At 46.3% G+C, this 21,304-nt stretch overlaps 1 protein-coding gene across 23 annotated transcripts in view; it reads right to left on the bottom strand.

The window, feature by feature from the left end:
• The window catches only part of ZNF618 (zinc finger protein 618), a 184,371-nt gene that overhangs the window by 8,136 nt on the left and 154,931 nt on the right, over nucleotides 1-21,304 (bottom strand). For 7 of the 23 annotated variants that reach the window (XM_033427376.2, XM_049711837.1, XM_049711820.1 and 4 more), the window contains 5 exons: nucleotides 20,783-21,022; nucleotides 17,039-17,122; nucleotides 14,928-14,972; nucleotides 13,877-13,954; nucleotides 325-426 (listed from right to left, as the gene is read on the bottom strand). In XM_033427376.2, the coding sequence (XP_033283267.1) occupies nucleotides 325-426; nucleotides 13,877-13,954; nucleotides 14,928-14,972; nucleotides 17,039-17,122; nucleotides 20,783-21,022 (549 nt within the window). The remainder of the gene's footprint in view (nucleotides 1-324; nucleotides 427-13,876; nucleotides 13,955-14,927; nucleotides 14,973-17,038; nucleotides 17,123-20,782; nucleotides 21,023-21,304) is intronic. The other 16 variants (XM_012532847.3, XM_049711824.1, XM_049711830.1 and 13 more) reach the window with 10 other exon arrangements.

The raw sequence follows: 21,304 nt of genomic DNA, 5'->3' as shown, positions 1-21,304 counted from the left end.
GGAAAAAGCAGACAAGAGAAATCGTGGAGAGTGGATTTGGATTCTAATTCTGATTGTCACTAATCTGTGTTCTCTGACCACAAACAGATCACCTCTCCCCAGGCTGCCTCTGTCCATCCCACGAGGTCAGAATTCCCACCAATGAGGTCTCAGGCATGAAAGTGCTTTGGAAACCATGATGCGTGGTCTTGCACCACCATGGGAGACACACAGGGGTGGGGATGTGGGAGCAGAGGGGAACAAGCTGGGGTTGAGGGGGGAGGCCTCTGGAGGTGGGTGTAGTAGACTTCCACCAGTCCCCGGGTCCTCCCAGGAAAGACCTACTGTTGTTGGCACTGTTCCTCTGGGCCTGGGGCTTCCACTTCTCCTCCACGACAGCAGGGGGCGATCGGGACTGGTTGGAGGCGATGTTGTTCTCGTTGTCTGCTGCGGGCACAAAGGGGACAGTGTGTTTCCCTGTAGTGCAAGAGGCCTGCCGGCTCACCAGGCGAGAAGAACTAGAGCATGCGGGTGGAGGCAAGACTGGCCTCTGGGACTCAGGCCTGGGTTCAAATCCGGGCTCCTAAGACAACTATCTGAGGCCCGCAAAGCCTCATTTTCATCACTCGGAAGAATGAAGATAATCACAAATTGCCAGAAGGACTAACAAGAGATAATACAGGAAAAGAGCTGGGTACAGTGCTCAGCACGGAGTAAGCACTCAGGGAATGGGAACCGCTGTGTCCCGAGTCTGGCTGGGAGGCACCCCCCAACACCCCCGAGCACAAAGTTCTAGCTCTGAGACCCGGGAGGGGGTGCCCATTACACTCCAAGAGGCCAAAAGCATCTCACACTCTTGCTTCTTTAAAGTGTGCCTTTTCGTCTTTTTAGTATATTTTAAACTTAAATGAACACAACAAAACCAAAGCCCTATATGACATAAAATATACAATTCTCAAACCCCTCGCTACATGTAGGAAGTGAAAACCAAAGTCTAGATACAGGAAAGGATTTGCCCAGGAAAACACAGAAAACCAGCAGCAGAGCTGGGACGGACATCCCAGGTCCCCCGGTCCCTAGCTGCCTCCTCCCCGCACTTCCCTAATTTTTGTTAACGTGTGCAGCCGTTTTCAGTTTTAAGTAATGGGCAGGTACCATCCTCTATGCACGGTTACTCCTTGACATTTCTGTAAGATCATATCTGAGTGGAAATGGTCTGAGTTACATGCCTGCCATCACAAATGGCCACACAGTCTTTTATCACACAATATTCCACAAATTGCTTAACTACACTCCAAGTCCTAAGTTTCTGGGCTGTGCCGTTTACAATATTACTATTCTGCTACGAACCTACTTGCCTAATATTCTCATATTGTTTCTCTGTGCTCTTTGGCTGTTGTTGTGGGTGTATTTCCTTGAGACATCATCTTACAGGTAGAATTCACAACCTGAGGATATGAATGGGTCAGTGGCCTCTGTTCAGGGTTGCCAGACATCCTTCTTCCATTCTTCTCAGTTAAAGGAATCAGGCCTTAGAGGTCAAGGCCACACTATTCATACCTAGAGAAGAGGCTTCCCCAACTTCTACATATTCAGTCAGCCCTGCAAGACTAGTCAAGAGACTCTGGGATGTGCACTCAAGGAATATTTTGCAGCCACTAGAAAGGTGGTCATGTAGACTGGAGCAACATGGGAAAATGCATAAGATAATGAAAAGCAAGCTCTAATCATCATGTCATATGTATTATTTATAGATACATACTTTAGACTCACAAGTCAAATAACGAACAAATCTATGCATCAAAAAAAGATGGGGAGGGGACTTTCACTTCTGCCCTCCACATGCAAACAACTGCTAATCATGATGATATATGACTGCTTTCATACAGGCAACCCAGGGTCTGATCCCAGAAAAAGAAACAAATGCGGTGAGCTCTCTGACTGTGCAACTTACTGCCCGGAAGCGGTTTTCAAGCTGCTGCATAGGACCAGGGAACTGAACAGAGCCCAGCGGTCCCCTTGAAGAGACAGAGATTAAAGTTCAGGCAGGCCCAAGACAGCTAGAATTTACAGGGAAAAGTACCAAAGAGGAGGGAGTTACAAAAAGAGAGAGCTCTGGAGATTTCAATGGGGTTCCCTGGAGCCTTTGCTGTAGCTAATCTGCCTATGCATAGGGTCAAATTCCACAGGACTAGGGCAAGAAACACTAAAATGCAGTAGGCTGATCACTCCCAGGGCTCCCACGTGGGGGAAATCATCTGCATCCCCTCCACCAGAATGGAAAGACCTCAATGCATGAGAAATACTATGGGGCTAAATTAGCCATAGACTAAGCCACTAGATCTGCCCTAATACATTGAAAGAGCAAGCCTCCAAAGTATTAAGGTGATCCCAGGTAACAAACTGTAAGCCAAGCTTAATACTCCTAAAAAATACAACATCTAGCATCTAACACCATAAAATCACAATGTCATTCATCTAATAAGTACCAGACATTCAAAATAGTAGGAAAATATGACCTATAACATAAGGAGACAAACCAATCAATAGAAACAGATCTAGAAAGGACAGAGATGATGGAATTAGCCAATAAGGAGCTTACAACAGCTGCTGAAAAAAAATCAGTGAAGCTGGAGACAGAGCAAAAAAACTACCCAATGAAAACCAGAGAGAGTAAAAGACTGAAAATAAATAAATGGAGCATGGACAATGTTAAGTAGTCTAACATAAATATAATTGGAGTCCCAGAAAAAGGGGGTGAGGCAGAAAAGATATTTGAAGAAATGGCCAGAATCTTTCCAAATTGGAGGAAAACCATAAACCCAGGTTCTAAAAGCTCAACTGACCCCCAGCAGAAATACATAAAGAAAACACCACCAAGGCACAGTATCATAATCCAATTGTTGAAAACCAATGACAAGAGAAACTCTTAAAAGCAGCCAGAGAGGGGGAAAAGTTAAGTACAGGGGAACAAAAATAAGAATAACAACAGACCCAGCAGGTAACAGAACAAACTATTAAAAGAGAATGTCAACCTAAAATTCTAAATGTCCATCAATAGATGAATGCATAAAGAAGATATTTATATTATATTTATAATCTAAATTTATATAATATAAATTATATTTATACAATGGGATATTACTCAGCCATAAAAAAGAATGAAATAGTGCCATTTGCAGCTACATGGATGGACCTAGAGATGATCATACTAAGTGAAGCGAGCCAGACAAATACCATATAATATCGCTTATATGTGGAATGTAAAATAATGATACAAATGAACTTATATATCAATACAAAACAGAAACAGACCCACAGACACAGAGAACAAACTCATGGTTACCAAAGAGGAAAGGCGGGGAGGGATCAATTAGGAGTTTGGGATTAACATATACACACTACTATATATAAAACAGACAAACAACAAGGACCCACTGTATAGCACAGGGAACTATACTTGATATTTTGTAATAACCTATAAGGGAAAAGAATCTGAAAAAAAGATATGTATGTATGTATAACTGAATCACTTTGCTGTGCACCTGAAACTAATGCAACATTATAAATCAACTATACTTCAATTTAAAAAAAACACACAAAAAAATTAAAAATAAAATAAGGGAATTCTAAATCCAGTGATACTATCTTTCACAGATGGAGGTAAAATAAGGACCAAAAAAAAAAAAAAAAATCATACCTGCAACTATAAGAAATGTTAAAGGAAGTTCTTTAGGTATTAAAAAAAAAAATGACATCACCCCCCCCAAAGAGAAAATAACATCAAATAAGAATCTGGATCTAGAGAAAGAAATAAAGAGTTCTGGAAATTGTACATGAATGGATATAAAAAGTGTTTTCCCTCATTTTTAATCTCTTTAACAAGATAACTGACTGCTCACTGGAAAAAAATAACAATGAATTGTGGTAATTATATGTAGAAATAAACCATATGTTAACAATAGAAGAAAGACTAGGGAGGGGAAATAGAAGATTGTGTTGAAAGTTTTTCACACAATATGAAAAGGATAATAGCCTTTAAATGTAGACTTGATAAGTTAGAAATGCATAGTTCAAAACCCAAATAGACTATAAAAAAAACAACAGTTATAGCAAATAAATCCATTGTAGAGATAAAAATGGAACCATAAAAAATTCTCAGTCCAAAATAAGGCAAAAAATTAGAGAAAAAGGAATAAGCAACAAGTGAAACAATTAGTAAACAAATACGAAAATGGTAGATTTAAACCCAGTAATACTGAAATCACATTAAATTTAAATGGTCTCCACATTTCAAATAAAAGTAGACTTTGTCATACTTAATAAAAAAGCAAGACCCCATGATATGCTATCTATAAGAAACCTATTTAAATATGAAGACATGGATAAGTTAAAAGTAAAAGGTTAAATAAAGGTAAAACATACAAACAGTAATGAAGAGAAAGGTGGAGATGCTTGTGACAGTATTACAGAAAGAACAGACCTCAGAACAAGAAATATGATCAGGGGTAACAAGAGACCCTACATAATGATAAAGTGGTCAAATCACCAAGAATATATACTAATCCTAAGTGTGTGTGCAAGTGATAAAAGAGCATTAAAACACATGAAGCAAAAGCTGAGAAAACTGAAAAAAGAAACAGATAAACCTAACAACTGGAAATTTCAACTGTCTTCTCTCAGTAATTGCTACTCTCATGAGAAAAGAGAAAAAAGGACTGAATATAAATGAACAGAGTGGACAACACCAAGCAGTCCCATATACATATAACTAGCTTACCAGAAAAAGGAGGTGGAACAGAAAAATACTGAAATCATATAAAGTATAGCCTCTGACCATAACTGAATTAAATTAGAAATCAACAACAAAAAGACATTTGGAGAAATTTCAACTATTTGAATATTAAACATCACAGTTGTAAATAACCCATAGGTCAGAGAAACATAAGGGAGATCAGAAAATGTTCTGAACTAAACATTAAAACATAACGTTTCAAAATTTGTGGGATACATCTAAATAAATGTTATTTATAACATTAAATAATTATATTAGAAAAGAATAAACATTTAAAATCAGTGTTATAAAGCTTCTACACTAAGAGATCTGAAGAGTAAGTTTAAAGAGTAAGTTGAGTCTAACATAAGCAGAAGAAAGGAAATAATACAGATAAAAGCAGAAATTAATGAAACAGAAGATGGATAAACACAATAGAGAAAAATCAATGAAACTAAAAGCTAATTTTTTGTAGAGATCAGTAAAATTGATAAACCTCTAACAAGAAACATTAAAAAAAGAAAAAGAGGACACAAATTATTAGTAGCAGGAGTAAAAGAAGGGGACATCACTACAGATGCTACACATATCAAAGGGATTAAAATGATTATGAATAACTTTAGGCCAATAAATTCAACAATTTAAGTGAGGCAAAAACAAACAAACAAAAAACCCCCCTAAAAAACATAAAGTACCAAAGTTCACTCCAGAAGAAACAGGTAACCTCAAATCTCTTAAGTTCTATAACTATTAAGAAATTCAGTTCATAGTTTACATAATTTCCCACAAAGAAAATTCCCATATGGGTTCACTGGAAAGTTTGACCACATATTTAAGGCAGGAATAATACAAATTCTAAACAAATTCTCCCAGAATTAGAATAGGAAAGAACATTTCCCAAATCATTTTATAAGGCTGTCACTACCCTGATCCAAAACTAGAGAAAAAAATTACAAGAAAAGAAACTACAGACCAACATCCTTCATAAACATATACACAAAAATCCTTAACAAACTATTAGCAAGCCAAATATAGTAATATATAAAAATAACAACACATCATGGGAGTTCCCTGGCAGTTTCAGTGGTTAGGACTCAGCACTTTCACAGCTGTGGCCCGGGTTCAACCCCTGGTCAGGGAACTAAGATCTCGCAAGTCATGTGGCCAAAAATAAAAAATATAAAAATAAAAAATAACATATCATGAATAAATGAAGCTTATCCCAGAAATAGAATAGTTACAGAAAACCAATCAGTGTAATTCCCTATACTAAGAGGAAAACAAAAATACGAAAAATCATCTCCATAGATATAAATGCACTTTAAAATGTGATAAAATTCAATACCCACCTATGATACAAAATCTCAGCAAACTAGGAAGAGAAGGAAACTTTCTCAACCTCATAAAGGACATCAAAAACAAAAAACAAAAAAAAAACAAGTTTACTGATCTGATAGAAATAAAAAGGATTATAAGGAAATACTATGAACAGTAGTATTCCAACAAATTAGATGACCTGGATGAAATAGACAAATTCCTAGAGAGACATAAACTACTAAAACTGATTCAAGAAGTAGAAAATCTGGATAGATCTATTAAAAAGACTGAATTAGCAGTCAAAACACCGACCATAAAAAAGAAAAGGAAAGCCCAGGCTCAGATAGCTTCATCAGTGAATTCTATAAAAAGTTAAAAGAACACTTCACAAATTCTTCTGTGAATTTGAGAGGAGGGAACACTTCTCAATTCATTCTATGAGGCAGGTATTATTCTGATACCAAAACATGACTGAGAAGTCACAAGAAAAAACAAACTATAGTCCACTATGCCTTATGAATATAGATACAAACATCCTTAATGAAACAGAGCAGACCAAATCCAGCAACATATACAACAGGTTATACACCATGATCAGGTGGTATTTATTCCAGGAATACAAGATTAGTTCAACACACAAAAATCAATACCATATTAAAAGAATAAAGGACAAAAACCACACGATAATTTCAATAGATGCAGAAAAATTATTTGACAAAAATCCAACACCCTCTCATGATAAAAACACTCAACAAACTAGGAATTGAAGGGAACTTTTTCAACTTGACAAAGGGCATCTATGAAAAACCCACTGCCAACATCATAGTTAATGGTTAAACATGAAAAACTTTCCTCTTAAGATCAGGAACAAGATAAGAATGTCCACTCTCTTTTATTCAACATGTATTAGAGGTTCTAGCCAGGTCAATGAAAGAAAAAAAAAAGAAAGAATAAAAAAGAAAAGAAAAATAAAGGGCATCCACATGAATGGAAGAAGTAAAATGATCTCTACTTACAGATTACAGATGACATGACTGTGTGTATAGAAAATCCTATGGAATACACACACACACACACACACAACTATTAAAACTTATAAATAAGTTCAGCAAGGTTTCAGGATATGACATCAATATACTAAAAAAAATCAATTATATTTCTCTACGTTAGCAATGAACACTCCAAAAATTAAATTAAGGAAATAATTCCATTTATAAAAGCTTCTAAAAGAATAAAATACTTAGGAATAAATTTACAAAAGAAGTATAAGACTTGTACACTTAAAACTAAAAACATTATTGAAAGAACTCAAAGAAGACTTAAATAAATGAAGAGGCATCCCATGTTCAAAGACTGGAAGACAATATTGTTAAAACGGCAATATTCCGCAAATTGATCTAGATTCAACACAATCCCTATCAAAAGTCCTGCTGTCTTTTTTGCAGATATTGACAAGTTGAGCCTAAAGTTTATGTGACACAGAATAGCCAAAACACTCTTGAAGAAGAACAAAGTTGGGGGGCTTAGACTTCCCGATTTCAAAGCTGTTATAAAGTCACAGTAATCCAGACAGTGTGCTTCTGGCACAAACACAGACGTACAGATCAATGAAATAGAATTCAGAATCCAGAAATAAACCCTCACATTTACAGTCAATTGATTTTTGACAAGGGTGCCAGGATAATTCAATGGGGGAACAAAGAGTCTTTTTAAAAATGGTGCTGAGATAACTGGATATCCACATGCAAAAGAATGAAGCTGGGCCCCTACCTCATACCACATACAGAAATTAACACAGAATGGAATACAGGCCTAAATGTAACAGTGAAAACTACAAAACTCTTATAAGCAAACAGAGGAGTTAAGTCTCTGTGACCCTGGGTTAGGCAATGATTTCTTACATATGACATCAAAAGCATAAACAATGAAAGAAAAAGTAGGCAGTCGTCATCAAAAATCTTTGTGCTTCAAAGGACAGCATCAAGAAAGTGAAAAGACAACCTACAGAATGGGAGAAGATATTTGTAAATCGTGTATCTATAGAGCCCTCGTATATAAAGATAAAAAGATCTCTTACAACTCAATAATAAAAAAACAAAAAAACCCAATTAAATAATGGGCAAAGGATGTGAATAGACATTTCTCCAAAGAAGATATTTAAATGGCCAATAAGCACATGGAAAAGTGTTCAACATCATTTGTCATCAGGAATACACAGATTAAAATCACAATGACATATCCCTTAATGCACTAGAAGGGCTATAATCAAAAAGTCAGATAATAACGAGCGTTATCAAGGATGTGGAGAAACCGGACCCCTCACACACTGTTGGTGGAAATGTAAACATGGTGTAGCCACTTGAGGAAACAGTATGGCAGTTCCCTAAAAGGTTAAATACAGAGTGACCAAATGACCCAGTATTTCTACTCCTAGGTATCTACCTAGTAGTTAAAAACATTGTAAAGCAATTATACTCCAATAAAGATGTTAAAAAAATTTTTTTTAAACAGGGACTTGCACTTGGGCATTCACAGCAGCTTTATTCGTAATAGCCCCAAACTGGAGACAGCCTAAATGTCCATCTGTAGGGGAATAGATAAACAAATTGTGGTATATCCAAACAATGAAATATTACTCAGAAATAAAAAGAAATACTGGTATCACAGGACAACGGGGATGAGCCTCAAAAGGATGCTAAAGTGAAAGAGGTGAGACACAAACGACTAAATATCATCTAATTCCATTTATACAGAATTCCAGTAAAGGCAAAACTATAACAGAAGAAAGCAGACAGTGGTTGCCAGGGTGGGGGCCTGGGAAAGGGACTTGCTGCAAAGGGAACTTTTTGGGTTGATGGTAACACTATACATTGTGCTTGTGATAGTGGTTAAATGACTATACGTTTATCAAAACCCATCAGACTGTACTCTTAAAATTGGTGAATTTTATTTATGTAAATTATATCTCAATAAATCTGATTTGAAAATAGACTGAAAAGAAGCCATTAAAAGAGTAACAGTTGGGCTTCCCTGGTGGTGCAGTGGTTAAGAATCTGCCTACCAATGCAGGGGACACGGGTTCGAGCCCTGGTCCGGGGGGATCCCACATACTGCAGAGTGGCTAAGCCTGCGCACCACAACTGCTGAGCCTGCGCTCTGGAGCCTGTGAGCCACAACTGCTGACCCTCGCGCCTAGAGCCCGTGCTCCTCAACAAGAGAGGCCACTGCAGTGAGGGGCCCGCGCACTGTGGCGAGGAGTGGCCCCCGCTCGCCTCAACTAGAGAAATGCCCACGCGCAGCAACGAAGACCCAGCGCAGCCAAAAATAAAAAAACAAAAAAAACATTCACTTTATAGCAGTACACCATATATATGCAATAAATATTTGTAAAAAAAAAAAGTAACAGTGGCTGACTTTGAGTAGTGAGATTATGGCTGAGTCTTCATTTTGTAATTTCTCTGCATTTTCTCAATTTCCTTTAATGAATAGACCTCACGTGTAAAAAAGAGAAACACAAATTTTAAAACGGAAACCAGCAGCATTCTTACTGACTTTCTCTGCTAGAGTACAGAGATTTGGAAGCCCGGGATTTGAACCAGGCTTTGGCTGAGTATTATAACCTTGAGTTAGGCACTTCAATTCTCTAGGGCTCAGTTTCCCCTCCTCCTTCCAAAATCCCGGGGCTGAGCAAGCTGCAGGGCGATTCCCTCATTCTCTGCCTTTCTGCAAGGCTTTGAAATTGGGATTACTCAACCTCTAATTAGATAATGATGTCTAGCATGGTTTATTAAAAAAACTTTTTTTCTCCTTATCTCACAGATAACGCTGCTAAATGGGTGAGGTACTCAGTAAATGATCTATAGCTTGAGCTGGAAACAAGGTTTACTCAGTGTGGCTAACGCTGCGTACCACAGATACACGTGCTCACACACGTACAGATACACAGACATCGGTAAAGGGCGGGATGCAAAGCTGGAATAAAGGCTGTCTCCCAAGGAGGGACCAGTTGCAGAAAGAAGAAAGCAGTTGTTTCTAGCAGGGGATGGAAAAAGAGAAAAGTGCATTATTCAGTCTTATTTTAGAACGTGCTATAGCCCTTAATACTTTACATACATCATCTCCAGAACCCTCACCCAGCCTGTGGAGAATGGTGACGAGCCTACTTTACAGATGAGAAGATCGATGCCCAGAGAGGTGAAGTAGCTCAAAGGGATCAGAAATTAAATGTGGCCATTCCCAAATCCTACCACTCTGAGTTACCAACTTGTTTGCCCCCTGGGAAAGTCCCCAGGCCTCACTTAGCTGCAGTCCCCCGACTACTTGAAAAGAGGCTAGAAGAGATGACCTCTGAGGGGGCTTCCCCCACCCCTAACCCTCCACCCCATCTACCCTGCTGAAGAGGGCGTTGTTCAGAGCACCGGCTCTGGAGTTCACGGGAGGGTCAGAATCCTGGTCTGATACTGTGGCGGCAGTGCCTTGGGGCAAGTTACTTAGCCACTTTATTTTATTTTGAAATTTACACATTTTACTAAAAGAACAAAAAATAAACAACACAGAAACAGCACACTAAAATGAACTGCATAATGCACACTTCTAAACACAAACAAGCCAAACAGCACTATAACTTGGGAAAAACCAAAGCATCTGCCCTACTGATAGCAGTTGAGGAAACGAGCTATTGCATTCTGGAGGCAAAACATTATGGAAACAGTGTATATTTCTTAAATATTATGATCATTATTTAAATCATTAATTGTTGTACAGGACTAATAATTTTCTTATTGATAAGTAATTTTTAAGTGACATTTTTCTGCCCAAAATATGTGCTTCCATTTTCTATACTTAGCCCCTTTCACCTCAGTTTCCTTATCTATAAAGGCGAGCTAATGTGGACACAACTCAGAGGGATGTTCTGAGGATCAAATGAGCTAATACGTAAGAACTCAAACGATGTGAGGTACTTTTTACGAGCCATGCAACTTTGGGCCAGCGATTATGTTCTCTGAGCCTCAGTTTCTTCATCTGTATAATGGGGATGATAATGCCAGCCAGCTTGTTGAGGAGCCCGCCCTGACACACGGTAATCGCTCACTAAGTGTTAGCTATCTTTAGTATTACTGCCGCCAAAACCTGCTCCTAAGCTGTCACCGGGGGCCAGGCAGGTTCTCCTACAGCGCAGACGGGAAGTTTATTAGCGGGAATTACCCTGTGCCATTCAGCAGCCTCTTAATGAGATTGCTGTTATTCGAGGCTGATCCCCCTTATCAGCGGCGCTGTGAACTGCGCAGATCATGACGCTTAATTTCTCTCTATGGAGTCAATCCTTTAATCCCGACTCAGCCTGGCTGGGATTCAGCCTGGCTTTGCACTGGATTGCCGGCAAGGCATTCTCTGCCAGCACTGAACCAGAACAAAGCAGCCCACAGCTCTTCTCGGAAAACAAGTTGGGATGCTTGGGGGAGGTGGGGCGCCCGCAGGCGCACCCTTGATTTGCACGTTAATGGCCTCCGCCCAACTGCCTGAGGGACAGAGAGGCACTGGCACCCAGACTCTTCCCTAATTAGGGCTCAGCTTTCAGAGCCGGCAGAGGGGCAGAGGGTTTCAGAGGAGAAGGGAGCAGAGACGGGGCCGTGGGGGTCTCGGGCCCAAGCGCTGTGCTCAGGCAGTGGTCCCCGGCATCCTTCTAACTTTGGCTACTGGTTCCCCACGGGGTCAAGTCTAAGTGCTCTGAGTGCGTTCAAGGCCTTCCCTGGTGCAGGATGGCTGACAGCAAAGGCAAGCAGGAGCTGTGAGACACGTGAAGACAGAACCCTGGTGTAAGGAGGGCAGCTGGAGATTGCAGGTCTGTGTGCCCTTGTTTTAGAATGGAGACTCAGAGTGGGGGGGCACGACAAAGCTTCCTGCCTGAGGTCACATCGGTTAGAGAGGACTGGAACTCACGTGTCATGGCAGCCAATCCAGCTCTGCACTGATTTTATTATTATTTTTAAATTTTTGGGCCGTGCTGCGCAGCATGTGGGATCTTAGTTCCCCGACCAGGGATTGAACCCGCACCCCTTGCATCAGGAAGCACATATTCTTAGCCACTGGACCACCAGGGAAGTCCCTGCACTGATTTGAATGAGTACATTAGAAATAAATTATCTCCCTCCCACCCAAAATCATGCGAGTTGGTGCCTAGTGTACAGCAGATACCCAATAGATATACGCTGCATAAATGAAGAGGGGTCACACTAACAGAACAGCACCTGCCTGGAGAGCGTCTCGCCCCGTAATACTCTGTGCTAGTCAGGCCAGACCTGGAAGGTGATATGAAAGATTCAGAAACCTAAGAGAGAGACAAGCAATAACTAACAACAACCACCACCGTGACAGCAGAAGTGACAGCAGCTAAGCGAACACTCAGTCTCTTTCCTGGTCAGCTCCTCTTTGGCCTTTACTGAGCCACCGTCTGTGTCAGGCGCTTTTCTCACATCACCTCCAATGCCTCCAGAGGATCACCCTACGGGAAGGGTGGCAGGGTCAGCGAGCTGTCTCCCCCATGTTCCCGTTTCCCTTGTCAGGCTGTCCCTGGGCAGGGCTCTGGAATTTGAGCATATATGTGTCCCTTGTGGCCTGAAGTGGTAAAGAAGGAAGTGTGCCTCTCTCCCCGCCCATCAGTCAGAGAGAGAGGACTCCGTGATCCAGGGGAGGATGGAAACACAGGAAGGAAGGAGTCTGGGTCCCTGAATCTCCACCTGGAAGGCCGCGTGCATTAGGCTGTGATGTGGCTGAGAAGGAAGTGGTTATGTCAAACCACTGAGAATTTGGGATTTACCTGTTACAGCAAACAGTGTCTGCCTGCCTAAAACAGAGATCAGATCAGAAATCAGATCAGCTCGGTGCTTTGTGACCACCTAGAGGGGTGGGAGAGGGAGGGTGGGAGGGAGGGAGACGCAAGAGGGAGGAGATACGAGGATATATGTATATGTACAGCTGATTCACTTTGTTATACAGCAGCAACTAACACACCATTGTAAAGCAATTATACTCCAATAAAGACGTTAAAAAAAAGAAAAAAAGAAATCAGTGCTACTATGACCAAAACCTAAAATTGGAGGCTGGTGGTCTAGTGAGGGAGCTGACATTGTAAGCCGGACAGATGGCAAAACAGCTGATAAAAAGGGTGTCCAGACAGCAGACTCCTAGCTGTGGCGCTACAGCAGCAGTTCTCAAAGTGTGGTCCCGGACAAGCCGGGTGTGTGTGGCCTGAGGACCTGTCAGAAATGCGAGTCCTGGGCCCCGCCCTAGACCCACGTGTCTGAAGTTCAGAGTGCGGCCTAGAAATCTGTGCTGTCACCAGCCCTCCCGGTGACTGATGCACGCTCACGTGTGAGGACTGCTGCTTCGGGGGTATGACCGCGAAAGCAATGGGGCTCGCCGCAGGCTGCCCCGGGCTGAGCCCTCTCCACTGCCCTCCCCTTCCTCCGCTCACCTGGGTCTCAAACCACACTCAACCCTCCACACGCCCACGACTCTGTCCTGCTCAGCTCCTCTTTGGCCTCTAGGCTCCGGGCAGAGGTCACAATTTCTGGAAGCCTTCTCCAGCTCCGACCCCCTCTCTGGCTACGCTGCCAGCAAGCCAGCTGCCCCCGCAGGGCACAGACCACCCTGGCTTACAACGGAGTAACCAGGGCTCCCACGTCCTGGGACTGTTTTTTGGCTGCAGGCTGGCCCTGGCCGTCCCTGCCTTTCGCAGGATCTGAGGGTGGGAGGGATAAGGGGTGGGCTTCAGTACCCCGCCCCCGTCCACCGTGGGGCCCTTACCCGCGTGGGACTGCATGTGCTCCAGCAGGTTGTTGTAGAACTGGAACTGGATTCCACAGGCGCCGCACGTGTAGGGCTCTGCAGGGAGAAACGGAGCAGCCGTTTCAGGGGCAGCACGAACCCGGATGCCTTTCTGCTGGGCCGCAGGCAGCTTTGGAACTGGGCACCCAGACACACATGGGGGCTGTGCCCTCAGGGCTCTGGGCCTGTCTGCCCCCCTGTCACTAGCTAGTGAGGGAGAGGCTGCGGGGGAAGGAGCAATGGAGAGAGGAAGACTGGCAGATCAAGACCGCCGAGTGTAGTCAAGCGGCATTTATCGAGTGTTCACTGTGTGCCACACTGTTCCGGGCGCCGGGGATAACACTAAGGGACAAGAGCTCTCTCGGGGCGGAGACCACGTCTTATTCGTTCCACAGCCCACCTCTCAGCCAGTGGAAGCACACAGACAGCACTGTTTGCTGAGTGAACAAATGAATGAACGTATGAATGAACCAAAAACAACATAATGGACGTGGAGGGCAGTAAAGAGAAGGAGAGAAGGGGTGAGAGAAAGGGTGAGAAGTGGAGAAACACAGAAGAGCTAGAGAAGCAGGGATAAGACAGGAAAGGGAAGAGAAGCGGGCCGGAGGGTGGCAAGAATGAGAGCACATAGGAACGCGAGCACGCGTGCCCAGCAGAGGGACGTGGAAGGAAAAAGAAAGAGAGAAGAGAGCAAAATCGAGTAGGGAAAAGACGGCAGGAGGATGGCGGAGATGCGCTCGGAAGAGGCGTCCTGAGGCTGCCCCCGTGAGCAGGAAAGGGTGGCTTTGTTCCTGCAGGGCTGGGGGTGGCAGAGTCAGGACGCCCATGGTCACAGCTCCACCCGACACCTGTCCAAACTCCTCCACCCGCCTGGGCTGGGTCTCCCTGTGCCTCCACCTCCTCCAACTGGGTCTACCTGGGAGGGCGGCCCAGGTCTGATGCTCTGGGGAGGTCCCGAACGTGTGGCTGGCTGAGTTCATTCCCTACCCTGCCTCGCCCTCTCCAGCCCCCCGACGGGACCATCACTTACTCTGTAGGAGAGGGAAAGGATTGGAAATCAGGGGACTTGCAGTTTCTGCAAAAGAGAAACAGTTTAGCTAAGTCTCTTCTGGTTCTGGTGCTCGGAGATGACAGTCATTACTTCTGTCCTTAAGAAGTAGTGAGCCAGATGGGCTCTCGGAGGAGGAGGGGGCAGCTGGGGTGGGGCTGGGGCACGGGCAGGGTGAGATCAGCCGGGGCCATCCCTCCAGGACACCCCCAACTTTCAAAAAGTCAGCCCACAGAGCGCCAAGGAGAAAATATCCACGTGTGGCCGCCTGGTTCAGGACAGGGAGCTGGGAGCTGCTTCTAGGTCCTGGCACCGGGGTGGTACTGTCTGGCACCAAACACCAGAGAGGCCAAGGGAGGGCTGCGCTTTGAGGGCTTTTCTGTCTGCTGGCAGCTCCCCGCGCCTCCTGGCATGGCCAGCTGAGCCTCACAGGCAGGAGGCGGCAGAACGGGGCCAGACGGACTACACCGGGAATCCTGGCTCCACCACTCACAAGCTGGGCACCTGGGGCAACAATCAACGTCACCTGAGCCTCAGTTTCCTCATCCAAAAAGTGGGGATAATAATAACACTGACCCTCACTGGGCTGTGGTAAGGATGAAAACAGGTTAAGACACATACAGCTCTGAACACGTGCCAGGCACACAGTAAGCGCTCAATAAATGGTGGCTGCCGGCGGGAGCAGCGCTTCACACCGTCATTCCCAACTCTGAACATTGGCTCTGGTGGAAGGAGAGGCAGGGGGTGCAGCCTGGCTGGCTGGGAACAAAGGCTCCTGGGAGACCGCGGTTTCAGTCCTGGCTCTGCTGCTTATTCCTGTGTGGCCTTGGGCCAGTCACTCCAGTTCTTTAAGGCTCGCCTTTTGGAGGGGCTGAGTGGGTTATAGCTTCCAAAAGGATGAAGCAGTTTGGAAAAGTCGACATGCTCTCTACGGTTTAAAGGATCGTGGCAACATTCTCGGGGCTCCCACGGCACACCTCACTCCCTTCCTCGGAGCACTTATTCATCAAATCACTTGGTTTACTTAAAAACACCACCACCTCCCAAACAGCCTACCATGTGAGTGTGTGAACTCTGCAGGGCACCCTCTGAATCCTCCCCACCACAGGGACGTGTGTGCCATGCCCATTCCACAGCAGAGGTGAGACTGAGAGGCGAGCTCAAGTCACCGGCTTGTGGATGGTGGAGCTGGGGTCGAGCCTCGGCTGGAGCGCGGATCACTGAGGAAGCTTGCATGCGCACGTCTGCGCTCCTGGATGTTTCATAAAGCCCCTGACTGGTGGTCAAGCCACGTGCATCATCTGTCTGCACCCAGGCAGTGCCCAGCACGGCGCTGACCACAGGCCAACACCTAATCTGGTGGATTAAACTTTAATTGAGCAGGAAAGTGAGTGATGGCTTACCTTAGCATAAAGGAAGTATCAAAATCTTTTTTACACCCTGCCCTGGCTGGCACTGTGTAGACCAGATTGCTGTGCCTTTCTCGGGCAGAGGCTGCTTGTTAACACGCATGGCTCCGCCAGGCTGGCCCCAGGTCTGGCTGGGGACAGTGGCTTTCGGCTGCTCTAAGGTGCTCTAGGGTTCCACTAGAGTCCTGCAGGAGGCAACCACCAGGGGGCGCCAAAACACCACTGGGAACCTCAGGCAAGCCTACTTGGGCTGGTAGGGGCTGGAAGGGAACCTTTGGATGTTCCCAGGTCCAAAAGGGGACCAGAACTTGGGGCCTCCGGCTCTTAGGCCACAGCTCTCTCTACTGTACCCGCTTTGCTTCTTCTGGAAAAAAAAAATGGCTGTGATGTTCATCCTATAAACATAGCAATGGCTCAAAGGGGGCCATCCAAGTCAGTATATCACACAGGTCATGGGGCAGGGGAGTTCCTCTCTCCATGCGGAAGAGACAAAGAGGATCCACAGTCCCGGAGATGCTCCTGAGGCCCGGAGGGATGTCCCTCCCGCTTCTGCCTGAGGGCTCTGGCCGCCCTCTAATGCTCTGCTCTCAGCCTCCTCCCGACACCCTGCCCCATCACGCACCACAAAGGTCCCGGAGCGGACTGAGGCGGCAGCACAGGGTGACTGTCACGGGGCACACTCACCGCTGGAGTTTTGGGAACTGCTATTCGTCTCTTCAAAGTGGTTTTGTGCTTTGCCTTCTACCCTCCGACTGAAAGCGCTTTCTGCTGGGTGGGGAGAGGAGAGAGCAAGGAAACACCACGGTGATGGGTCAGCAACAGGTCCAAAGGGAGGGGCATGCCAGAGGGGGCTCGGGAGGCCAGGGACGTGGGAACTGCCCCGGCCCCTGGGCTGGGTGAGTGCCTGAGGCTTTATGCTGGGGAACCAGCAGAGGGATGGGCTCCAGAACCCCAAACCCCAAACCTGCAGTTCCTCAGGCTCACCTGAATTGCCTGATACCTCGTCAGGGTCCCAGGAGGTCCCCGACAGTGCCCAGGGTGGGTGGAGGTCCAGGCACGGGGGGGATGTGTGTGGGATGTGGGCGCACTCCTGAGCTCCAACTGATCGAGTAGATGGTACACAGGCCAGGGTCTCCCATCTCTGACCCCTGGGGAGCCACACGTGACACTAAGTCATCTGGATCTGCCACTCGCGACTTGCTCTGCCCGATTCTGCTGACACAGGCCCCACCAAGGAGCAGGGAGGGTGACAGACTGCTTCCTGGGGGTGGCTCCGGCAGAGAGGAGGGCCAGAGGGTGGAAGGGGTCCCTGGGTGGCAGAGATGTCATGATAGGCTGAGCCGGGTAGCCCCACACCCTGGGAGGCCAAGACCAGGTGAGGTCTGGTTGGGGTTCACCGGGAGCAAGGGACTGGCTCCCTGAGTGATTCTGGGATGTCTCCACTGACGTGCCTTCCTGAGTGGCTCGCCTTCTCCCAGAACTCTCTGTAAACGCCGGACTCAGAGAAAGGGTCCAACCAGGTGGGAGACACCCACGTTCTGTCTCGAACGTCTGAGCCAGAAGGTGACGGCTTTTCCAAGCTGCTCAGTGGGGATGCTGGATGTGCCAGGATATAAAGGCTTCTGGGAACAAGTCAATCTGGGATGAGCAGCTGACCCAGCAGCCTTTCTTAAGGAGAAACAGCTTGCATGAGGATATCAAAGGCTCTGAGAAGTTCGACCGGAGAGAGACCCATCTAGCTTCACTGATCCCAACCTTCCCAAATAGAATCGGCCACTGAAGCCCATTTAAAAATATGAGATTCCTTAACATCCTTCGAAAATGGTGATTCTGGGAAATGCCATTGTCACCCAGGCCACCCTACGCCAGGAGGGCAAGCGCTCATACTATGGGAGCCGAGGTTCCAGACGATCACTGGGGTGATGGGAAAGGAAGCCCCAGGTGCCTCCTATAGGCCCTGCTCAATTCCCCCGCCCCCGACTCTGACAGTGCCTCCTGAGGCAGCCTCCGTTTTGCAGAGGCTGTTGACAACATCACACACAAGACCCTCTCTTCTAACTGTGTCTGTACAATGCCTGGACTGAGAGCTACACACCTGCCCACTTCAAGATACCATCTGTAAATCGGCAAAGAAAGCCCCTCAATTCTCTACCTAGGAAAAACGGGGGGACTCTTATTTACGAAGCACCTGCTATGGGCCAGGCACTGGTCCAGATGCTTTACATCCACATAATCCTCCAATCGCCCTATGAGGTCCACGCTGTCATGCCCATCTTATAGGTGAAAACCCAGAGAGAGTGAGGTTGTCAAGTTCCTGGGCCTGACTAAGCTCCTAACCCTTTAAGATGGCAGAATAAGGAGATTTCATTCTTGGGACAGATGCTTCCTTTTTAAAAAGGGCTGGGGCAGGGAAGTGGTTCCTTCTGCCATCTTAAACCTCATGCATGCAGGGGACGGTTACCCATCTATGGAGGATTTTCGTGCAGCCTGACCAACACGTTGGTACAATTCAGCACAACTAAGGTTACAAACTCTTCTAATTAGCCTCCTATGGCTCAGCTGGTAAAGCAGATTGTGATCAGCTATCCCTGCTATAGGCACCTCTGGCTGAAAACCAGCGAGCGGCTCCACAGGGGACATCCCCGCGAAGGCGCGCGCGCGCGCGCGCGCACACACACACACACACGCACAGGAGCGGCTGCCTGTTCTAGCATGACGGGGGCAGTGATGACTTCCAGCTCCAACATGCAGGCTCCGGCTCACAACCTGGTGTCCCCTGACCTGCGCAGCTAGTAGTCCAGGTGTGACACCCATCACAAGTCTTCCAGGTCACAAAAAGGCGGCCAAAGGCAAGCCCCATCGCTTGTGATGCTTACTTGGTGACTCTGGGCTCTGAGAGCTGCCATAGACCACACAGGCCCTACAGGCAGTTCTCTGCAGAAACTGCAGATGCAAAAACTCCCAGCCACAAGGTCGAGAGTAAAATCAAGATCTGAAAGCCGTGATCCCATCATTTAGTTGAGCCAGTATCTACCACCAATAAGTCCGTGACGACCAGCCTGTTTAACTGATTTATACCTACTGTTGCCAAAAAACAATGGCTACTAGCTCTTCTCTACACAGTAGCTTAACACCATTACCTTCAAAGTTGATTAACTACTTACTCTCCTTTCGGGAGATCTAAGCACTTAAGCATAGCTTCAAATATTTTTAAGAACCACATCCTTGCTCCTGGTTAGCTTTCTGAACCAGAGGAAAGGCGAGCACCACTCACCACGTGGCTGTAATTGGTCCAGCCCCCTGGCTCATCTGAGTGAGTTCTCAGTTTGATCACTTGTATATTTTTAATGGATAACTTTGGGCCTCTTGAGGGTATCTGAAAGGCCCGTAGTCCCAGAATGACCAAGTCATCACTCTACCCCACATCCCACATATCTAGGGAGAAGGCCCAAGGCTCTTTCCATCCAGGTGTGAATCAGGATTCCTGATTAGCTGGTACTCAGCACACAGTGTGTCTTATCATTCCCCGATAACTGGTAAGAAATGGCTGGTGTGCACGTTTCACTGCCTGTTCACCCTTCCAGAGTCTGAGCCCTTTCTGCGTAGACTCAGACAACACTGGAGTGGGCATCCGGTGGCTTCCCGCTGGGCTATGGCTCATGGAGGGGTTTCCTGAACAGTGAGGTAGAGGGAGGCCAAGAGAACAGAGCTCCCAGCCAAACACTCTTCTTCATGGAGAGCAGCTCTTCGTAGAAATGAGTTTTTAGACTGGGTTTTCTGAAAAATGGGGGATGCAAACTCATGCCAAGAGGGTCCAGGCAGGTGACGTAAATGGATGAACTGGGCTGGATGTGAGACAGACAACAGTGTGATCACAATGAGACATGGCACCTGCCACGTGGCCACTGTACTGGGGAGGCAGGAGGGAGTGGTGGGGACTGTGGAAAACCAGAGAGCACACGCTCTACTGAAGGAGGCAGCTGTGGCTCGGCCCCAAGGCAACTGCTACCCTGAGGAAAGTGGGCCCAGGACTGCCAGATCTGACTTTTCAATGTAAGCCAGAAATCAAAAGTTTCATATATAAATCTCCTAATGCTCAAATGTTGGCAATTAATTTGAAAGAATTTAAAACCCCTTAGGCCATGACTTGGGGAGAAAAATATTCTCCTACTTAAAAAAATTAGTTTGCAAACCATCTTGTACAACCCTCTGATTTAGGGTAAGAAAACCCAGACTCAGAGAGGCTAGGTGGCTTGCCGTGGTCACAGAGCCAGCCTGAGGCAGAGCCGGGACCCAGATTCGTCCCAGAGAGCTAGGGACCACCACCCTCGCTCTTGCAAGGGAACAATGACCCCGGGCACAGCTGTGGCAGGTGGGGAGAAGGGCGGGGAGTGGAGGAAGTGTGAGGGTAACATAGGCCATTGGTACCTGCAGTTGCCTTGCTTGCCGGAGATCCCGAATTTGGAGTGCGGAACGTCGGGGTTTGGGTGGCTGGAGGGGTGCGGTGTAAGAGGGTAGCGCATCGGACCACGGAGGCCGGAGCCTTTTTCCCCGACTGGTTCGTCTGGGTCTTCGCTGCCACGAAGCGTGGAGACGGGGAGACCTCTGGATGCGAACACTCAGACCCCGTGTCTGGATCGTCCGGTGGCTCCCACCCGGGGGCAGTACCTGAGAGGGTCACGCTCTCAGTTGCCGAGGGAGCTTGGAGCCGACCAAGTACCCCTACGCTCGAGGACCAAAACTTCTTGGTCCACAGAGAGCAAGGGCTCTGGCTCCCACCTGGAGCCTGAGAAAGTCTGGGAGTCTAGAACCTTCCCCAGCTTCTCCTCGAGGGAAGCCTGATCGCCAGCTCACACTCAGCATTACTTGGAGGCCACTGACCAGCCCACTGGCTGGGTCACCCATAACCCTTGACCAACCCAGGCTCTGCGTGTCTAAGAACTCGGCCTG

This window comes from Orcinus orca, chromosome 6, assembly GCF_937001465.1.
Source record: "Orcinus orca chromosome 6, mOrcOrc1.1, whole genome shotgun sequence".
Classification (NCBI taxonomy): domain Eukaryota; kingdom Metazoa; phylum Chordata; class Mammalia; order Artiodactyla; family Delphinidae; genus Orcinus; species Orcinus orca.
This window is presented reverse-complemented; position numbering and strand designations above follow the sequence as displayed.